The following is a 19,637-nucleotide window of genomic DNA, read 5'->3' as shown; positions in this document are numbered from 1 at the left end:
AATGCTAAGTATTGTAAGCCGTGTGCCACGCCCACACTGATGGCTGACTACGACATCAAATGTTCGTCAGCCAATCACGTCTTGTGTTACTGGCAGTAACACAACACGTCCTGTACTGCAGTCTGGCAATGCTGGCAGGCATCACGAAAAGGTTTTGGTCCCTCCTAGAAGACAAGGAGTGCCAGCTGGCAGCGGCCTTCCACCCTAAGTTTTGCCTGTTCTGGCTGGAAAAGCATAATCGCAGCCATCTCAGCAGGGTCTGTCTCTTATACACATCTAGATGTGTATAAGAGACAGGAGCTGTAGAGGGTGATCACAATACAACGTCAATGCTTGAAGTTAATTACCGCAAAAATACGAATAATTAATGCCGCAAAAAAATTCATTTATATTAAAAATTCATTCATTAACATACGTCTGGGCAGCATATACTTCACCAACAAAACATCAGCATTAAATTCAGTCATTTCATTTCATTTGCCTTGGCTCTAATAAATATGACGTTCAATTTCAATAGACTTACCACAAATCATCTGCATAATTAAGTTTAGTCAGGTAAAAATTAGTTTTATGTGAATTACAAGTATTAAACTCCGAGGACTATGTGACAGTTTCAAATTTATTTGAGAATGAAATTCTGCATCGTAGATTCCNATTGTTTTTTGTTGCATTGAGATTTAATTTCTTTTGATAGTATTTTTGAATACTATGCGTCTCTATACATAATTTAAATCACTTTTCCTGTTAAGTTTGTGTACTTACATACATTAAAATACGATTTTTCAAGTGTACGAATATTTATTTCCCCCACTGTATGTAATACCTATAATTGATGAATTTCTAATATTTTTCCCTCTTCAGGTCAGTATTTGCAAGGCATACTTGTGTGCATAATTGCTAATTATGGTGCAATTGATTCAAGATTGCCTCAGACTATTGTTAGTGTCATTTTTGCTGAGCTGTTCTCTTGGCTCTGAAGTCCTGAGACCAAGAGGGGTTTCTCTTATCAGTAAGTATATTTTCAGGTGATCTTCAGGTCATATTAGTCAGTTCTGGTGTCAAAATTTTATTTCATAAATTTATACCTTTCAATGTGGATGTCTCATGAGAATAATTTCATGCTTTTTTGATCTGTTTATACCAAATTCAGTTTTGTAGATTAATTGTGCATACCAGTTATAAAAAATGTATCCATTAATTAAAAGAAATTAATTTAGAAGCCTTATCATTCTTATGGCTGAGAAATATTTCAATTAGTCAAAAGTATCTCTGTGTTTACATTGCTTTATCTCTGACAGAGGCATCTCTGTATGATCCAGCCAGAGACTTCAGTTGCCTGGATGGCTCCGGCACTATTCCCTTCCGTAATGTGAATGATGATTACTGCGACTGCAGAGATGGCAGTGATGAACCAGGCACCTCTGCCTGCCCCAACGGTGAGAATTGTCTGGCCAGTTTCTAAAATGTTATCATTCTAGCCAATATCTTTGTGGAGAAGTGTTTCTCCTACATTCTCTTGATTGATCTGAATTTTTAAGAAAGTTACGTAGTATTTCAGAGAGTGTTCAATGATTTAAAAAAAGTTCAAATTTGTCTCTGTTCATTTCCATTTATAAATGTTAGTTTTAGATTGCCATTAATTGGATTTACTACATGTTTATAAAATATAAAGCTGCATTCTTTTGATTGTATGAATGATTTACCAGATGTACATTTCCTCATCACAATTCTCTACATCCCATTATTTTAATTACATTGTGTATCAGTAGTCATGGTTGGTTACCTATTTCTTTGAAATTTACTATAAATAAGTGGAGTTATACTGCAGCTGTAAAACACCTTCACAATTTTAGATTCTTGTCATTACTGTTAGAACACAATTTACTAACTTTCACCTTCATACAGAAACAGAAAAAACCCACATAAGTCCTAGAAAACCCAAATATTTGAAAAATTGTATTTAAATGAAAATATAATTCAGGGTGCATACTGGTCATGGAAAACCTGGAAAGGCATGGAATTTGATTTTTCATTTTCCAGGCCTGGAAAGTCATAAAATTTGCAAATAAATGAAGAAAAAAGGGAAGCCTTTTTCTGTGCTGCATGTGTTAACCCATTAATGCTGAGTGGTTCCATTTGGAACCAGCAGAGAAACATGGATTCATATTAAAATTGTAAGATCAAATTAATATACAAGTGGATGAGTAGGTTTGATGCACATCTTTTTTTTTTTTTTTTTTTTTTTAAAGGCCTCCCACACTCACCATTCCAACAAAAAAAAAAAGAATTGATTTTATTAATTAAAAACAGGGAATGGTTTCATGTCAATGATCAGTGGAGTGACGATATGAACGCAGGGAGCGCGATGTCCTTTGACATACGGATACCCAGGCCTCCCAGCCGGACCGGCAACACAGCTTGTTCAAGAGATTCGCGCTCGAAGCTGACATTGATGATGGTCGAGAGGGCAGAAACCAACACCTCATCGAACCGCTCCAAATCACCTACCCGCATATATGCAGGAGACGCACGTAGGACGTACTGGAGTTTAGGTAGAGCGAAACAATTCTTTAAAAGCGTAAATGCTTGATGACTACATGACATCTTGTACATGTTCTGGCAAAGTTTGATTCTGCTGCGCTGACTACTCTCTTTTCAGTTAACATTCAAAGATTACCAGAACCAGGTCATGGAATTGTCATGGAATTTTTTTCTAAATACCGGTATGCACCCTGATAATTCCTTTTGTTGCCTCCTCTCTCATCAGGTTTCTTCCACTGCTCCAACAAGGGTCACATTCCTCTGGATGTTCGCTCATCTCGTGTCAACGATGGCATCTGTGACTGTTGTGATGCTTCTGATGAGTGGGCCAGTGGAGCAGACTGCACTGACCAATGCCAGGTTACCTATATTTTTGTTTGAATTGAATCATGCATGAATTAAGAATTTATTGTGGTAAGTTAGAGACTTTTTTATTATCTTCGTTTATAAGGCCTATGAGTAGACCAGTTGAGAATGCTGGGCACTAGAACTATTATATATAGATATTGAATGAAATTTTGAACTACCTATATCATGAAATCTAAAGTGAGCTGTACTCGAAAAAATCTTTGATTGCCACTATGATTTAGATAAATATCTTATTTTTTTCCTTTTTGATGCAGAGTTTTATACATGTGAATGAAGATTTGGGCCTTTTTTTTTGATGAGGCTTCCTCCTGTTACTATTTCTTGTAACAAAATTATTCCATTGTAAAATTGTCCGCTCAATAATGTTATTTTGAATTTCTAGGAATTTGGGCGGGCAGCGCGAGAAGAAGCTCTACGTAAGGAGGAAGAATCCAAGAAAGGCTACTCCCTCAAGCTTGGCATGATAGAGCAGGGCAAGAATATGAAGCAGGAGAGAAAAGTAAGATACATCGCTAGTTGAACCGTCAATAAACAACTCCATATCAGTCACTTATTCACCTTATTTTGCTCCAATTCCATTCTTTAAATACTAAAATTTTTCTCACGAGTGAGTTTTATTTTATATACGATTCCAAATATGTCATAAATGTAAATATAATAGAATTTTAAATTGTTATAGTCCGATAATATTTGTCATGAATGAGTCAACTCTGTATTTTTGGGAGAACTTGAGTCCTCAAAGATCACCTGCGTTGAATTACCTTGGAAATATAAATGTAGTGAAGGAATTACTTTACCTATCAAAATCTGTGGCGTTGTATGTGGAAATCTTATTTTAAATTAACACTATAATCCATATATAACAGCTAACTTCCTTGCATTTACAGAAATTCCAAAATAGCCTTTCACGACATGCACAAGAAATATAGAATAGTTTCTCTGAAATTAAATCCTCTATAAATTCATTTAAATAATAAGATTTCACTTATTATACACCATCAACAAATTTCCTTTTCACCAGCTATTGGTCTTCCACAACTGCTGAATGATAAACATTGATGAATGAATTGTACAAAGTAGGTTCATCATTCTATCTTCTAATTTACAAATTGTCTTTCAGGAGAAAATAGCTTTGATAGAACTTGAGCTTCAGCAAGCCGAGTCTGTGCGAGCTGAGCAAGAAACTTTGAAACTGGCAGCAGAGGAGCTGGAATCTGCGGCTCTAGAGCAATACAAGGAAGCCAACGAGGCCAAGAAAGCGGCTGAAGATGCCATCAAGTTGGCAGCAAGTGAGGCTGAGGCTAAAGAAGCCTTTGGCGAGCTCGACACCGATGGGGACGGAGCCGTGACCAAGCAGGAAGTCCAAGCAGACACAACCTACGACACCAACCGCGATGGCAGCGTGTCTGATGATGAAGCTACGGTAAGTTCAATATTGACTATATATTACGATATATTGTCAATAAGCACAAATACAGTGAATATTGACTTCCAATATTGGGATATATTGTCAATAAACACCTATACAGTGAATATTGACTACCAATATAGGGATATATTGTCAATAAACATGAATACAGCGAATATTTGCTGGATGTGACAATGATCAAGGCTTCCAAGAGGCCTGTTTGTCGTTCCTGTTTGCTGCGCAATGCGCGAGTTGGCATTTCAAAGTTTTACTCCACATTCTGACAAGATGGCGAATAGACTTCAGGCATGTCATTGCAAAGAAAGCAGCCCATTTGAATTCATCTATCGTCGTTACCGTCACAAGTGGCTGTGGTAAAACTCCATTACATATTACATGATGTCTTGAAATCGCCACAAATCCATTTCTGGACTCCTCCTGTTAATTCATGATTAATTGAATATTGGCAAAAAAATAATGCATATGCAATTATGTTATATAAGCAGGTAAAAATGAAAATAAACGACTGCAGAACAACACAATGCATTCACATTGATATTTAAGTTATTATTTTGACGGCCTTGGTTTTCACACGATGTTAATAACAGCATCAAGAGAGACAGTAAGTATAGTATGAATCTGTAGCCACATCGAATGAGCTTCAGAGGCTTAGGTAAGTTGATTATATTGTTGTGGGTTGAACTGTGAGTTGAACATGAGCTTGTTGAAACAATCAAATAGCTTTTCTTGATACTTTAAGATTGTGGGAGTTCACTGCTTCTTTTTTGTTTTGAATAGCGTGATCAACCAACACTGCGTGTACTAATAACGCTAATGATTGTAAGGAAATTCAAAGCATAATTGCGTCAAAGTCTAATTACCAAAGTTGTCTTTGCATTTGCATTTTAATCAAGTTTAATGGATATGACCCTCGCAGAACATTTTAAATTGAATGTTATACTTTTGCGCTCCCTTAACCTTTTTGGCAGCTACCACTGAACAAAATGTGGTGATGTAACATTTATTTGAAGATAGAGTACTAATGCGGATAGAAATTTTGAAAATATTACTGAAGAATTCTAATACCAGCTTGATCAGAACGTTTATACTTTGTTCTTCTTCAATCTGCTAAGATAGTTTGGTATAATTCTAACTCAAATCAACCAGTAGACCGCAAAATAAAGAATGAGGCAATTTAATATTTCTATTTAATAATAATATATGATTACTTTCCCCTAAGAAATGGTGTCATAATGTCGAAATCGACATGATAGAATTATGACCTTGAAAGTACCTACGTATTTAGATACAGAATATTGGGCGAAGGCGTAAAGCTAGTGGATAATGGCAAGCATGTAACTTGATGATTATAATTAGAAATGCAATTGATGTAGATGCCTGGGTTCGGCCCAACCTCTTGTCTTTAATTCTGATGAAATTCTTCTCTTATAAAAGCCCAATAATTTACCAGACCTATCTAGATCATGATTTGTCTAGGTCTGGTTGTTGCTAGCTACAGCAATTATTTTGTTTGATATATTTTGCACGTGCGAGTTTCTATGTGAATTCAGCTATAATTCTAATTACGTACGTGTTCCACGCTGTTTTGATTGTACATGAAAACAGCACCATTACATCAGATATAAAAAAGTTGTTTTATACTAGGTATGTTCTGTGCAAGGTTAATTGGATGTATGCGTGCATTTCTAAATGGGCATTTTGTGTTTGTGTGTGCAGCAGTTCTGTATTGTGTGTGGAGTTTACCTTTTAAAATCCAGGCACTTGTTTTATGTTTTTGTACTGTGATTTAAATTGTAGCACAGTTCTAATTTACTGTGTGTTCATCAAACATGCTCAGAGAAAACTGTGAATCTTTGTCCAAATAGTGATGCAGTATTTACTCTTGTGTGGTTTTTCCTGAACCAGTTTGGCCAGGCTAAAACGCGTATCTGTGCTGCGTGCAAAATGTGTCACGTATTGGACAATGCTTCAAAATTTTCTATGTGCATCGTCTAAAAATGGTCATGTTTTGGACAATATCTCATATTTTCCTGAGAGCGCTGTAATAGCTCTATATTATGTGTGGAGTTGAACGTACTAATTACACGTGGTGTTGCACGGTGTGGGCAGTTCTACATGCAGCACGCAGACTCGCTCGACTTCCACGAGTTCTTCACTAAAAGTTGGCACCTCATGCGTCCAGCTTATCATGTCGCTAAGAACAAGGCTGGGGCGCCGCCCCCTTCACTCTTTACTCCACCTTCCACTACCCCACCACCTCCCCCTCCTCCACATTCAGAAGAAAAGGTAAAGCGTAGTATTATTGTTTATTATTGCTGTATTAGTTTTTCGATGCAGTGCAGCAATTTAATGCACGTTTATCACAGTAAAATGAAGCAGACGTTCCGGTTGCTCCAGCGAAATCCAGGTGAGCATTAATATATTTTCATCCATTCTGTAGTATTATTCATTAATACGCGTTTTGGTGCTGAAATCATAGCATCAATGCTCGATATGAGGGCCTCTTGACGTATAGAAGATGATTATGATGCTATATCAGTCCTTTAGTATGAGGTGGTTTTCATAACATACGTTTAATACGAGTCTAAAGCACTTTCAATCACGTTGATATAGACCGACCAAAAAATTATGGACATTTTTTCCTAATACGATACATTCAACCTCGCGATTAGTTATGAATAATATACATTGATTGCGGCAATGACTGAGATTTTTTAAACTTTTCTTCTTGCAATCTTCTGCTTATTTGTTTTGAGTAATAAACGAGGATTACCATTTCATTCTTTGCAATCTTACACTTAATTGTGTCAAATAATAATCAAGGATTGGCATTTCATTCTTGCAATCTTACGCAGAGTGTCGATGACGAAGGAGAGGACGAAAGTTTACTGGACGATGACGAGGAGAACCCAGAAGATGAAGATGACTATGATCCAGAGTTGGATAATGTGGATGAAGGGCTGCTGGACGAGCCTACTGAAGTGCCTGATGTTGTTTATGATGATGAAACGCAGGGCCTGGTAGATGGTGAGGATTAAAGCTGTGTTATTTTTGCGCTAAGTAATATTAATTGAGGTCTGAATTTTAGTTTTGTGTGTAAGAAATGATATAAGAATTGGCTTAATTGTCAGATTTAAAGTAATATCTTTATATAATAATACCTATTTAATTAAATTTAAATTAAATTAACAAACTGTTATTAATTAAATTAAATTTAATTATTAATTATTCCATCAATATTCGCTCCGTGCTCAGACAGCTCCTTCATCATCGTGTGGAATAAAAGCCCGTAGTATCTATGATGCTGGTCTAGGGTTCACTCAGAAATATGAATGAGTCTTGTCCAAATAATGACGCACTTTTGACGTGTAGCGCTGATACTACTCGTTTGTTCTTGGTCAGAATGACCCACTCAAGTGCAAAAAGTGCACCGCTATTTAGACAATCTCACTAATTTTGTTGAGTGTAAACGAGAAGATCTGCAATTAGGTTAGGTTTTGTGACCACCATGTTGACCTTGATAATTTTCGACCATTTAAATCTTCCTCTTAATTCTTGATAATAACCGGTTATTTCTAAATATTTACTTCTTCCTCATAACCCTTGACATCTTTCTCATCATCATTGACACATTTTTCATAATTTTGACACCTTTTAATTAATATTTGCCGCCCTTCCCATAATCTTTGGCACCATTTTCGGAACCTTAGATAGATATCCTCACAATAATGTTCATGAAATTACCTTCAAAGAGAAATCATTCGAGTTGTTTTAACTATTATTTAGGTCAAATAATATTTATTAATTATTATTAAATTAATATAATATAATCGAACAACTATTATCATTGAACAATTCAAAGAGAAATGATTTGAGTTGGAAATCATGATGTTTTATTTGCAGCCGCGAACGCCGCACGTTCATCCTACCAGGATGCGCAGCGCAGCGTCGATGCTCTGAAGAAGCAGCTCTCCGAAGAGCAAGCCAGTCTCGACAAAGACTTCGGACCTGAGGACGAGTTCAGAGTCTTTGAGGGACGCTGCTTCGAGTACACCGACAGAGAGTACACCTATAAACTCTGTCCTTTTGATACGGTGTGTTGCCGTTTGCTCTGTTCTCTGTCCAGTGTTTTGCCATTTGCTCTGTCCTCTGTCCAGTGTGTTGCCATTTGCTCTGTCCTCTGTCCAGTGTGTTGCCATTTGCTCTGTCCTCTGTCCAGTGTGTTGCCATTTGCTCTGTCCTCTGTCCAGTGTGTTGCCATTTGCTCTGTCCATTTGATACGGTGTGTTGCTTCCGTCCGTTTGATACGATTTAGTAGGTTCCATAGATTAAATTCCCATCTGAGATGTGAAGTGCGTGAAGCATTCTGGCTGGATTGTTTATGGTATTTAGCTCCTTCTTTGTTACTATCTATTAGTACATGATGTTAAGCAGCTTCTAAATATTAAATTTTTAATCTCTTAATATACTTCGCTTAAATGCTCTTGTGCTTAGCATCATACGGCGAATTTCTTGACGTGTTCTAATTGTGAATTAACTTTTGATGTTGACACTCGCAGGCGTTTCAGATCCTCAAGAATGGCGGTGAGAGACGCGATAAGGTTGTCTCTGAGTTATATTTATCAAAGAATCATATACGTATATAATTATTAGTTTTAGATGGCAGAATTTGCTGATTTATACACGTGCGATTCGTGACCAGAGGTATTGTTATTGTCCGACTCTGATAATTTAAATCAACGAATTTTCTGGTCACTAAGCGCACGCGTATAAAATTATATGCATATATATTTATATAATAACACTTATCTTTGAATTACATTTGTCTCTGAATTATAAGAATTAAATAATTCGCGGCTGACATGTCCTTATCTTCGAATTACATTTCTCTCTGAATTATTAGAATTAAATAATTCGCGACTGACATGTCCTTATCTTTGAATTACATTTCTCTCTGAATTATTAGAATTATTCGCGACTGACTCGTAATGTTATACGTGCAGGCAAGTCAGATCCCCAAGAACGGTGGAGGTGAGACGCGACTCGGGACCTGGCACGACTGGGAGGGCGAGGACACCGGGCCACGGGGCAAGTACTCCGCCATGAAGTACACTAACGGACAGGGCTGTTGGAACGGACCTAACCGCTCCACTCTGGTGAGAAAACTGAACACTACAGCCATACTTTTACCATATTAATGATTTTGTCTTGGACGGTAAAATTTTCGTTCATTTGAAGATGCATTTGCATCTAACACATTTGTAATTCTCCACCATGCAATAAGTTGAGACTTTATTTTTCTGTTCTCTTGTTCTTTCTCCTGTTATCTTTCTAAAACTGTTCTTTTAATAATAATGCATGAATTAATCATTTTGGTAATTGTTCACTTGGAACTAATTTCCAATTCTTGTTATTGCAATAACTTTATCGTCAATGCAGATAACGTCGCCCAATCACTTCTTCAGTCGCCGGCTTTCAATAGAATGATTAATTTTTTAAACAAAACTGGACCACAACTTTCTAGCGTGATCAAAACAGCTTCGTAGTCATCTTGCGGTTATCGAACCCTACAAATGTCGTATTTCTATCAAGTATTATACGGTTTTTAGTGCCAAGTGGCGAGGTATGTGCAGTCTCTGCTGTCTGGTGACTGATGTGTCATTGACTGTAAATTAATTTATGTTCAGGTTCACCTGCGGTGTGGCGTGGAGAACGAGCTCATCTCAGCCGCTGAGCCGAGCAAGTGCGAGTACGTCTTCATATTTACAACTCCTGCCGCCTGCGACGCTGTTGAAGACGGCAGTGACGAACATGCACAGCACACCGAGCTCTAATATTTCTCACGTTTGAGTCACATTAGTTTATTGCGTATTTATTTTCAGATGATAATCTTTAAAGTTGTTTTTACATCGAAAAACTTGGTGCAAATATAGCTGCCTGTTTGTCTTTAGAAGATCGTTTCCAGGTTCAGCAGTGAATCATTTATTCAATTTAATTGATGCAGATTGTAATTTATTTCTCAGTTGCCATTTCTACAGGTTTTCAACATTTCTGTCATCATATCAGCTGTACAAAAAACGTTTCAAAATGCAATCTATAGTCATTTTCGGTAAAATCGCCTTTCAAGATCGTTCTGAAATTTCAAAAATTTCACAATCCTCACCGTGTGGGTACAGAGATTATCAGAGATTATTCATATGTTGAAATTATTTCTTTTATACAGTCATAATTATCAAAATGTCTTGGAATGTGCTGGCTATAAATTCATAATGTTTTGATATTAGATGAGAAAAATTTTCATGTTTCCATGCGAAAATTATGAATTTTTTTCTCAGAACTAGATGATAAGAATATGAGTGCTATTGAAGGCCCTTTAAACGAAACTTTTCTTGATGTAGATGAATGTTGATGCCATAAAAGTATCTCTTTTTTTGCGGAGATCTTGTTTTTTCCACAATCTCAGAAGTTTACTGGAAATCTGCAAAAACTTCGTTTACAATTATATTTTTTGCTGAAAAAACTAGGCATAATTTCTCGTAAATGCGCCGCACATTGAGTAATGCACTTGTCGAGATCTGGCTCAATTTTTTCACGTGCTGTCACTCTTCAGTAATACGTCCAATTTTGTGCTATTATTATGTACTCAGTGTGCGTTTTGCGTAATATTTTTGCATCACGTTTTCAAAGTTTTTTCGCCTGAACATTCCATGCTAAGTGACGGACCATTCTCTCATTTAAGAGGTTCATATTTAACAGTTCTGTATTTTATTTAAATACTGCATTCCGCTTCTCATACATTCATGTATTATTAGGTTCCAGGAATCGTTAATTCTTGCCGTGAATTATCTGTTTTCATTCTCAGATGTACTAGTACTAGGTAATGAATGAATGTGTACTAAATAAGAATCAATAGCCTATCATAATCGTTCTACGTTCTTATCCCGAAGTCAATTTTTAATTATTTGGAGCGAAAATCCATTAATAATGAATGTTTAATTCATATTCAGCATTTGAATTTTGCTGTTGTAATTTAAATATCTTTTGCGATTAACCATTTTGGACTTTCGCTCGAATTGCCGTTTGTGAGTATTATTTCAGCGCAGTATTATATTTAACACTAGTTTAAATTGTGTTAACATTATTGCTGCTGATATAATTGCAATTTTTGTGAATGAAGTTTTTCTTTTGAAATGTAAATTTTCTTGCTGTATATGATGTCTGAGCCAGCACGCTGGATCTTGCCGGAAAAGATCAAAGTTAGCCGTTTAATTTTTTTTTTTGCTGTGTGATTAGTTTGAGAATTAATAATTTTTGCTCCTATACAGATCGCTCATTATTTGAATCTGGATCTCGGTTCGGTCGAGATGTTTACTTAGTTACTTGCTACGGGAAGTATTTCGTTAACGGTTGCTGAATTAAAGTTGATTCCCATTCTGCTACTAATTCAGCGTCATTCCCGACGCAAAAATCACCGGCTAAAATTTCTCTTGTGGTTGAAGGTGTTAAATAATTTTCTTATTAAAGTGGTAACCTGTGTGTGTTGGAAAATCGACAAAATTTAATGCATGTGTGCCCTCTCCTAATTTAATTTATTTCTTTATTAACTTTTGATTGTTGAAGTCGGGCTGCTGAAATGGCTCTGGCGAATGATCCCAATGACCTCTTGCTACTGTATACGAGTTCCTTCCAAAATAATGATGTACATACATCATTACAATCATTGGTGACAATACATAAATTAATTTTGTGGTTATTTGATGAAGAGCAAGAATGTCGTTTTGCATTTCATCCTCATACCCAAATAATACGTGTAACGACAATGTAACAGATACGTTAACTAATGTTCATTATTAACTTGAAACATGAAATTTTCGGCACGAATTATTCACACGATTTTAGATCTTCTTTGAACAAAGCACGAAAAGTGAAAGAATCGGCGACAGGCCACTTCAGGCCTACACTTCAGCGCCGACATCACTAACTTATGTTCTGTATCCTATCATAAGTGCATCATCAAGCACGTCTAATTAGTATTCCCGACATCTTTCACTAATAATAGTCGATTATTATGCATATGTAAAACCATTCCTTTGACGCATGCCATGGTCATTGTGGAAGTTGTGATGCATGATACTTACTTTTTTTGAATTTCATTATGGACATTTTATTTTAATTTCACGAAGTCTTTTTTTTAATTTCACTAGGTACTTTTTCTGAATATCACTGATCACTGCAAACTTTTTTGTGACACTTTTTCGTTACTATCTATGAGTCGTGTAACTTTTCCGGTAAATTCATTACGTGATAAAAAATTTTTCATTAGCGTGCAAGTAACCACGCTCTCGTGCAGTCGTAAGTATCCAATAGTTTATTTCAACGTGTGTTTTCGATGGGTTTTTGCAATAAACGTGATGCTCTGTCCGGGCACTTACTCAATTTACCAATCATATTTTTTTTTCGTATCCTGAATTTATTTCCAACTGCGTGTGGGAATTTCTTCCATATGAGGTACAAATTATTATCGTCAATTGATATTATAAGCATACGATGCTATTAGATATTTATTTTTAGTTTTATTACAATACAAATTAAATTGCACAAATGCTTTCGCAAAGCAGGTAATGCCGTCAGGGTTCCGCAAATATTTAATGGAAACTAATGGCGTGTTAACCAACAACCACGTAAATGTGATATTCAAAGCTGAAATTGCGATCCTGCCTGTTTTATTCGACGATGTCTTTTATTGATGCAATTGCTTACGAGAACGTAGCTTCACCTGACCTAAAATTAACAGTTACTGTCAGTGAAGTGACCATGACACTCTGTCGCTGTTTGCGTAACACAAGTCGGGGCACAGCAAGATAGGAGCTGCGTGCTTCGGGTTCGAAACCCTGAGTTGACTGTCAGAATTCTGTGATGTTAGCAGTCGACATCAAAACAACCTTCAGTTGACATTAAAGTAACCCAAACGTGACCTAATCTTTACGCCAACGCCACCATATGGATCACAAACGGTGGATTCATAATTTCAAATGTTAAGCTAGGATAGCCGTTTATTCCGTTCTGTTTACCTTATTCCTGACCTGACCGATACCGCGAAAATTTTAATTGTTGATGGTTCGCCTTCACACATACTCGTAAGATATTTTTAACAATAACATTTTTTTAAGATATCGTGCAGTTCAGGGTAATAAATTGGTATGACGTGTATCTAGGATCCTCAATGCATAATTTCTTCTGCGAAATTTTGTCTATATATCGTATACATTTTTTGACCGAGTATTTAACTTCATTACAGAATATCTCGCCTATAATAGGGACCTGATAAAACTCTAGTAACTATTTCTAACTAACGTCAATTTTTAAATGAACCAGTCGAAGGACCTGATTTTAGATCTCCTGTGAACAAGTAATGAATAGTACAAGAATCGGCGAAAGGCTACATCAGGCCTATTCTTCAGCACGACATAACTATATCGTATGTTATCGTCAGTTACGGAAAGATAGGGTTCAGAAGGCCGGAATAGGAATCAAGTCATGAAAAGTACAAGAATCGGCAACAGGCCATGGGCCTATTTTTTCAGTGCCGATAATTCTATTCTTTTCTATTCGGACTATTCCATTCTATATGATATTGAAATCACTGATCACACCGAACGAGTTAGTGCTAAGATTATAACTGAAAATTTTATGGGCAGCGATTCATTCGGGTTGGCTTCGTACGAAATAGAGAAAATATTTTTAAATATATGAATTTGCATTTAAATACATTATTTAATATAGGTATTTATCAGTTCTCATGACTTAACAGTACCAACGCGATTTTTTGTAGTCGTGAAGATTCGTTAAACTCGAGTGTTAGAACAAGTGTATTTTTTAAAACGAAAACCGTTAACAGTATAGCACCATATTACGATATGTTAAATTTCAGCATTTTGTTTACGCTGATCGCATTCACCTGTTTTCTCATTCCAGGGAATTCGATTTAGGAAAACGTATGTTTCTTGAAATTCTCGGTGCTGCTTTAAATAGTAGAGTTACCCATTCAAAACTTAAACTTCATTTTTGTGTACATTTCGTAATACTTCACACATAAAGCACGGTACATTCTCCAAAATTCGTGATGAATTACAAATATTCGTAGGTTTTTTGAACTGAATTACTAATAGTATTATTCATTGACTAAGCTTTTCCTTGATTGAATATTTATCCATTCCATCTCAGGTTGTTTAATCCGATCCAAAACCAATCCGTAACAGGCGCTCAGGAACAATTTCCTAAAACCAATTTTTGCCGCTGATCTTTCAAGGTGTTCAGGTGTCATCCTTGGAGGTTCAGCAAAACTAGTTATGGAATAGTATTTTCGGTGTTGAGAAGGAGATATATCGCTGCCTTTTGTACTTTTCTTGACTAGTTCACAGATCTAATAGACTGGCCTTTTGATCAAATATTTTCAACGGACTGTAGGTTTAAAATCGTTTGTAGACTTTCAGTTGTTCAGTAGGGTACCAGGCAATGAAAGACAAAAAGCTATGCTCCTGCATGGCCATGTCTAGTCTGTTGTTGAACGCGTTCATACTCTAAAGTGTCAACATCCACGAAGCGATCACTGACGTTTTGTTGTACATCGAACGATTGGATAATGTACTTATCCAAGTTGGAAACACTCTAGAGGACATCGCTTCAGGAATCCTACATTTGTGTAAATGAGTTATACGTGTCAGCAAGAATAATATTATTATAAATTATAATAAAAATTTAATATGCCCTCGACAAAGCTACAAACATTTTTTGTGGGCAAGTCATTGGAATGCCTATATGAGAATGGTACACTACGGAGTTTATAAGTTGAGCGAAAAAATAGTGGATTTTCATTACGTAAACCATCGAATTTATTTCGAATTAGTTGTTGCCCAGTCTGTTATCTAAAACTGGAAATGTAATGTAGACAGAACGAATTGGACAGACGCCTTGCTGCCAGACGTTGATGCAAACTGCAGACGCATAGTGAGCCAGACTGCCAAAGTGCAAACTGCAAACCCGCAGGGTATTGGCTGTTTTGACTTTTGAGAAGTGACGATACATGTGATGATGTGCGGCGGTGCATTTGCTGGAACGCACCTGCATGCTTGGTATGGTAGCAGTGCTAATTCAAATGTTCACATCGTTTTGCTTTCATATTTTATGCTGAAATATATATTGTAAATTTTCTAGTTCAAAACTCTTATTAGTTTTAAGACTGAGTCTAATGTTGCCCTCCAAAGGAAGTTACGAAGTGAGGGCCACATTTGCCGCCAGGCGCCATGATTATTTAGGCTACTAGTCTCACATGCCATGGGTGGGCTACACTACGACTAGGTACACGGATCTACTCACGAGTCACGTTCACGTGCCATCTTAGTGTGAAAGTAGAGACTTTTTAGCGCATTTTCTCATTTATGGAAAAAATGCACTATTGTGCTCGCCATGTCTGTCTGTCTGTCCGTCCGTCCGTGACCTCAAGTTTTCGTCGACGAGAAAATGCGCTCTCTGTCACTCACTTCAGTGAGTAGCTACTGAGTTATATTTTTTATACCAGTCCTCAATAGACCTCTACCTAGTTCACTTTCGAGTCCTATAAGTAGACCAGTAAAGTATCGTAGATACCAATCATACCATCATTATCGTACACAAGAAATTGGTTTAAATCTTGAGTAGATTGTCATTGACTCATTGTACATGAGGAAATTGAAAATGAACTGATTATAAAAAATGTCTGGTTTGTCAGTTGTCACTATGCCCGGGGCTAGGTATATAGGTAGACTAAGGTAGTGATATAAGTGAAATGTGAATCATATCATGGTGCTGTTATTTTATGCATATAACACTTCAATTCAGTGAATTCATAAACAATACACTGAAATGACTGAATACAGACAAAAGGCCTGTATTTTTTACCATAGATTCTGTAAAGTGGTGACTGGTGTAAACCAATAAAAGATCTTCATCCACAAAATTCATTCTGTGGCTTGGTTGATTCAACTTGATTGCTTCTCCTTATAAGATTTAAGTTATAACATAACCAAGAATCAATTTATGGAAAGTTCCTTCTTTTTGCACATGTTCTGTTTCTTTCAGAAGATGCATTAGGTATGATTATGGGAGCCCAGCTGTATGCCACCAATTTTGTGCACTGAATTTCAGAGATGTCTTTGCTAATTAGTAATTGCTAATCCAAATCAATCAACCCTGAATCAAGCTGAAAGCCTGAATGAAATGCCTAGCATATTTCTGTAAGGCCAACAAACGGCCACATTGCCGCAAACAAAGCCTTCTGTCAGTGTCAGTAACCACTACTCCACTAACCAGCCCATGACAACATCTTGGTTTAAATTTCTAGGGCTTTTTACCACCATACATGGGAGCAAATAGCTCTGAGTGTAATGATTGTTTACCACTGAATCATCATCAGCATAGTGGAAAAGCAGAGAGTTTTTCCCACTGTGCAGAGAGTGGATGAATATTGCAAGATCTTTTGCAATGCTTCAGTAGCAAAATTTACACCTTCGGCTTCGGAAGATCTTGCCAACACATTTAGATTGAAATTCTTGCATTTAAAATATTTGTCAGTCTTCAGTGAAGTTCAGAAGTTCAGCCAACTATTTAAAAAAAAGTAAGGTTTCCGATATTTCGGATGGATCAGGATGCAGTGAAGCTTGTCCGGAAATCAGTTGCAAAATTGCAATGAGTTCCCGCCAAAAAAAATGTAAACATCAAGCTTACGAATTTACGATTACGTAGTTGCGGTCACATTAGAGCAGTCAGACTTCATTATCACATGTTCAGTCATGGTGGCAATCCATAGGTTATTCAAAAGAACCTGTTCTTATGTCATTTTGAACCGATCAACGCTTTTTTACGGACCGATCGTAAAACACACCTTCTGTGACCTTCACCGGCAAAAGCTTTTGCACTTCTGAAGAAAGTCAGCTGACTTGTTCAGTTGACATTTGCTGTACAATCAGACTGTTTATAGGGTAAAATTAGTTATTTGGGGTAACATGTGCATGCAACCTTGTAAATAAGTTTGTAGCTTGTAAATAGTTTTTCATTACTCAGCATAAATGGCTTTTCATTAAAAATTACCCGGCGACGCATCTTAAAATTATCCGGCGACGCTAAGGGCTTAAAAACCCATGTATTGGCAACGCTGCATCCACCCTCTGCGCCCTGGAGTTTTTCAGACTCTCCTTGACTCCGAGTTAATTTTTGAGTCCTAGCCTATAAGTAGACCAGTAAAGTATCATGGACCATTGTCACCATTCAGTATGGCAGCCGCGACACAAGACCCTCCGCACCAACCTGGAAAATGTCCAGAGAAGGGCGACCAAACTGATCGCAAGTCTCAAAGACAAGCCTTACCTGGAGTGTTTGGTAGCTTTGGGCCTGCCTAGCTTGGAGCACCGCAGACTGAGAGGGGATAAGATTGAAATCTTCAAGTATGTCCATGGAGCCTACAATGCCAACCGGCCAAAGCTGCATCCTCACCGCGGAAGGGATACACGAGGTAATAGCCTGAAGCTTGCCAAAGAACGCAGTATAAGAAATGTGAGATCAAGCTTCTTCTCCCAGAGGGTGGTGTCAGTATGGAATGGCCTTCCGGACAGCGTCGTAACTGCCCCCTCTGTAAGCGCTTTCAAGAGCAGGCTTGACAGTTGCTGGGCGGACCAACCGGGCCTTTTCGATCCTGAGTGCTACCACTAGCCTTTCAGTTTGCAGTCACCTGGAGTGCACCATCTGCGCGTGTAACCTAATGGGGGCGGCTATGCTGAGGGCGAACAAGGCGGGTGAACAGGCTTGAGTGCCTACTACACCAACAATTCAATTCAATGGATATTGGATGCCAGCATTATCATGTATAAAAATTGGTTGAAATCTTGAGTTATACCAGGTGGAATTCTAAGAATGGAAGTTCACTTATAAAAAAGCATTCCACCAAAGGTGGAAACTGGAAAGCGTTCCTGATCCTGAGATACAGGGCTCTGCCAGATGACTGACTATAAAGGAAAAGTAGGATCAAAAGTGGACAAACTGTTTCAATTGTATAGTACCATAGATTTGTTATAGAATTGTTTAGTTGTCCGTAGTTTGATTGAAATTTATCATTTTTCTTTTATTTAATGGATTTTTTGAAAATATACAGGCCCTTTGTAATGAATGAAGATTGAGTTTAAGTTAAGTATTAAGTCAAGCTAGTTCAAGTATTATGTTAACCAGTAATGTAGACTGTAGTACAAATACCATATTTGGGGGCAGGCTTTTGGCAGAGCTGGGCAGCGCTACTCTCAGTACTCTGAAAAAGTCTGAAATGTAGCAGCCGCTACTGCTACCACTACATGCTCTAAATGTAGTGGGTACTACCGCTACAATAAAATGTAGCGCCGCTACATTAGCCGCTACAATGGCCAAAATGATTGGAAACCTCTAAATATTTATTGTTCTGCTATTGGGATTTACTCATAAACATTTAATGATAATAAAATATTTTCAAAACATATTGATGCAACTTTATTGCACTCAACCTAACCGAAATAGTACATGTTAGATACAGTGAATAAAAGTTAGTTATTTTTATGTTTTACCTTCCCTACATGGATGTGAACTTCATTCTACCAATCTAAGAAATTATCCACATATACATATAAAAATCAGTCTTTTATATATATATGTGGATAATTTTTGAGATTGGTAGATGAAAGTAGACATCCATGTAGGGAAGGTGAAACATAAAAATAACTGTTAGCAAACTGAACTTAGGTGGCTGATGTCCGTGATGTGGTCGTGGACATGTGGTGGCAGCTGGCATGGAACAAGAACAAGTGGTAACTGGTAACAACTTAACAAGTAACAACTAACATGTTGACACTAGTAACAGGCTGAGGTTGACAACATTACAACAAAATCTTTTGTACAGTTTTATTCTGTAATTTATATTCTGTACAGTAAAATGGGGTAACTTAGACCGGCGGGGTAACTTAGACCATTTTTCGTTTTTTTTAACAAAAACCCCCACAACTCAAAAAATAGTTGACATTGAAAAATTTTGTCAATTGGCTTTAAAGGCCTAATACTGAGGCTACATAACACAATAGAAAGATTTGAAAAGTTTGCATATCTAATAGGTTAAAAAATTTAAAAATGTGACCCATGAAAAAAAGCTATCATTTAAAGCCTGTCAGAGTACCCCCTCCAATTTTTTTATTTTTTGGTTAAATAACTCTAGGTTTTGATGCATTGTAGTAGAACTCTCCTAGTTACA

At 37.0% G+C, this 19,637-nt stretch overlaps 2 protein-coding genes across 3 annotated transcripts; both read left to right on the top strand.

The window, feature by feature from the left end:
- Positions 1-866: 866 nt before the first annotated feature.
- Positions 867-11,262, top strand: LOC108677580 (glucosidase 2 subunit beta). 2 transcript variants are annotated; one of them, XM_018165821.2, is made up of 10 exons: positions 867-1,009; positions 1,299-1,436; positions 2,768-2,901; positions 3,293-3,409; positions 4,031-4,333; positions 6,449-6,625; positions 7,195-7,366; positions 8,243-8,433; positions 9,343-9,495; positions 10,027-11,262. In XM_018165821.2, exons 1-10 carry the CDS (start codon positions 904-906, stop codon positions 10,171-10,173), a joined length of 1,638 nt encoding a protein of 545 aa, XP_018021310.1. In that variant the 5' UTR covers positions 867-903; the 3' UTR covers positions 10,174-11,262. The 2 variants fall into 2 exon arrangements, with proteins under 2 accessions (XP_018021310.1, XP_018021311.1); XM_018165822.2 differs by lacking the exon at positions 6,449-6,625.
- Positions 11,263-17,623: 6,361 nt separating this feature from the next.
- LOC108677552 lies at positions 17,624-18,082 on the top strand. Its single transcript, XM_018165781.1, has one exon. The coding sequence runs from the start codon at positions 17,624-17,626 to the stop codon at positions 18,080-18,082; it is 459 nt and encodes a 152-aa protein (XP_018021270.1).
- The last annotated feature ends 1,555 nt before the right edge of the window (positions 18,083-19,637 follow it).

Source organism: Hyalella azteca, unplaced genomic scaffold (assembly GCF_000764305.2).
Source record: "Hyalella azteca isolate HAZT.00-mixed unplaced genomic scaffold, Hazt_2.0.2 contig5529, whole genome shotgun sequence".
NCBI classification, from domain to species: Eukaryota; Metazoa; Arthropoda; class Malacostraca; order Amphipoda; family Hyalellidae; genus Hyalella; species Hyalella azteca.
This window is presented reverse-complemented; position numbering and strand designations above follow the sequence as displayed.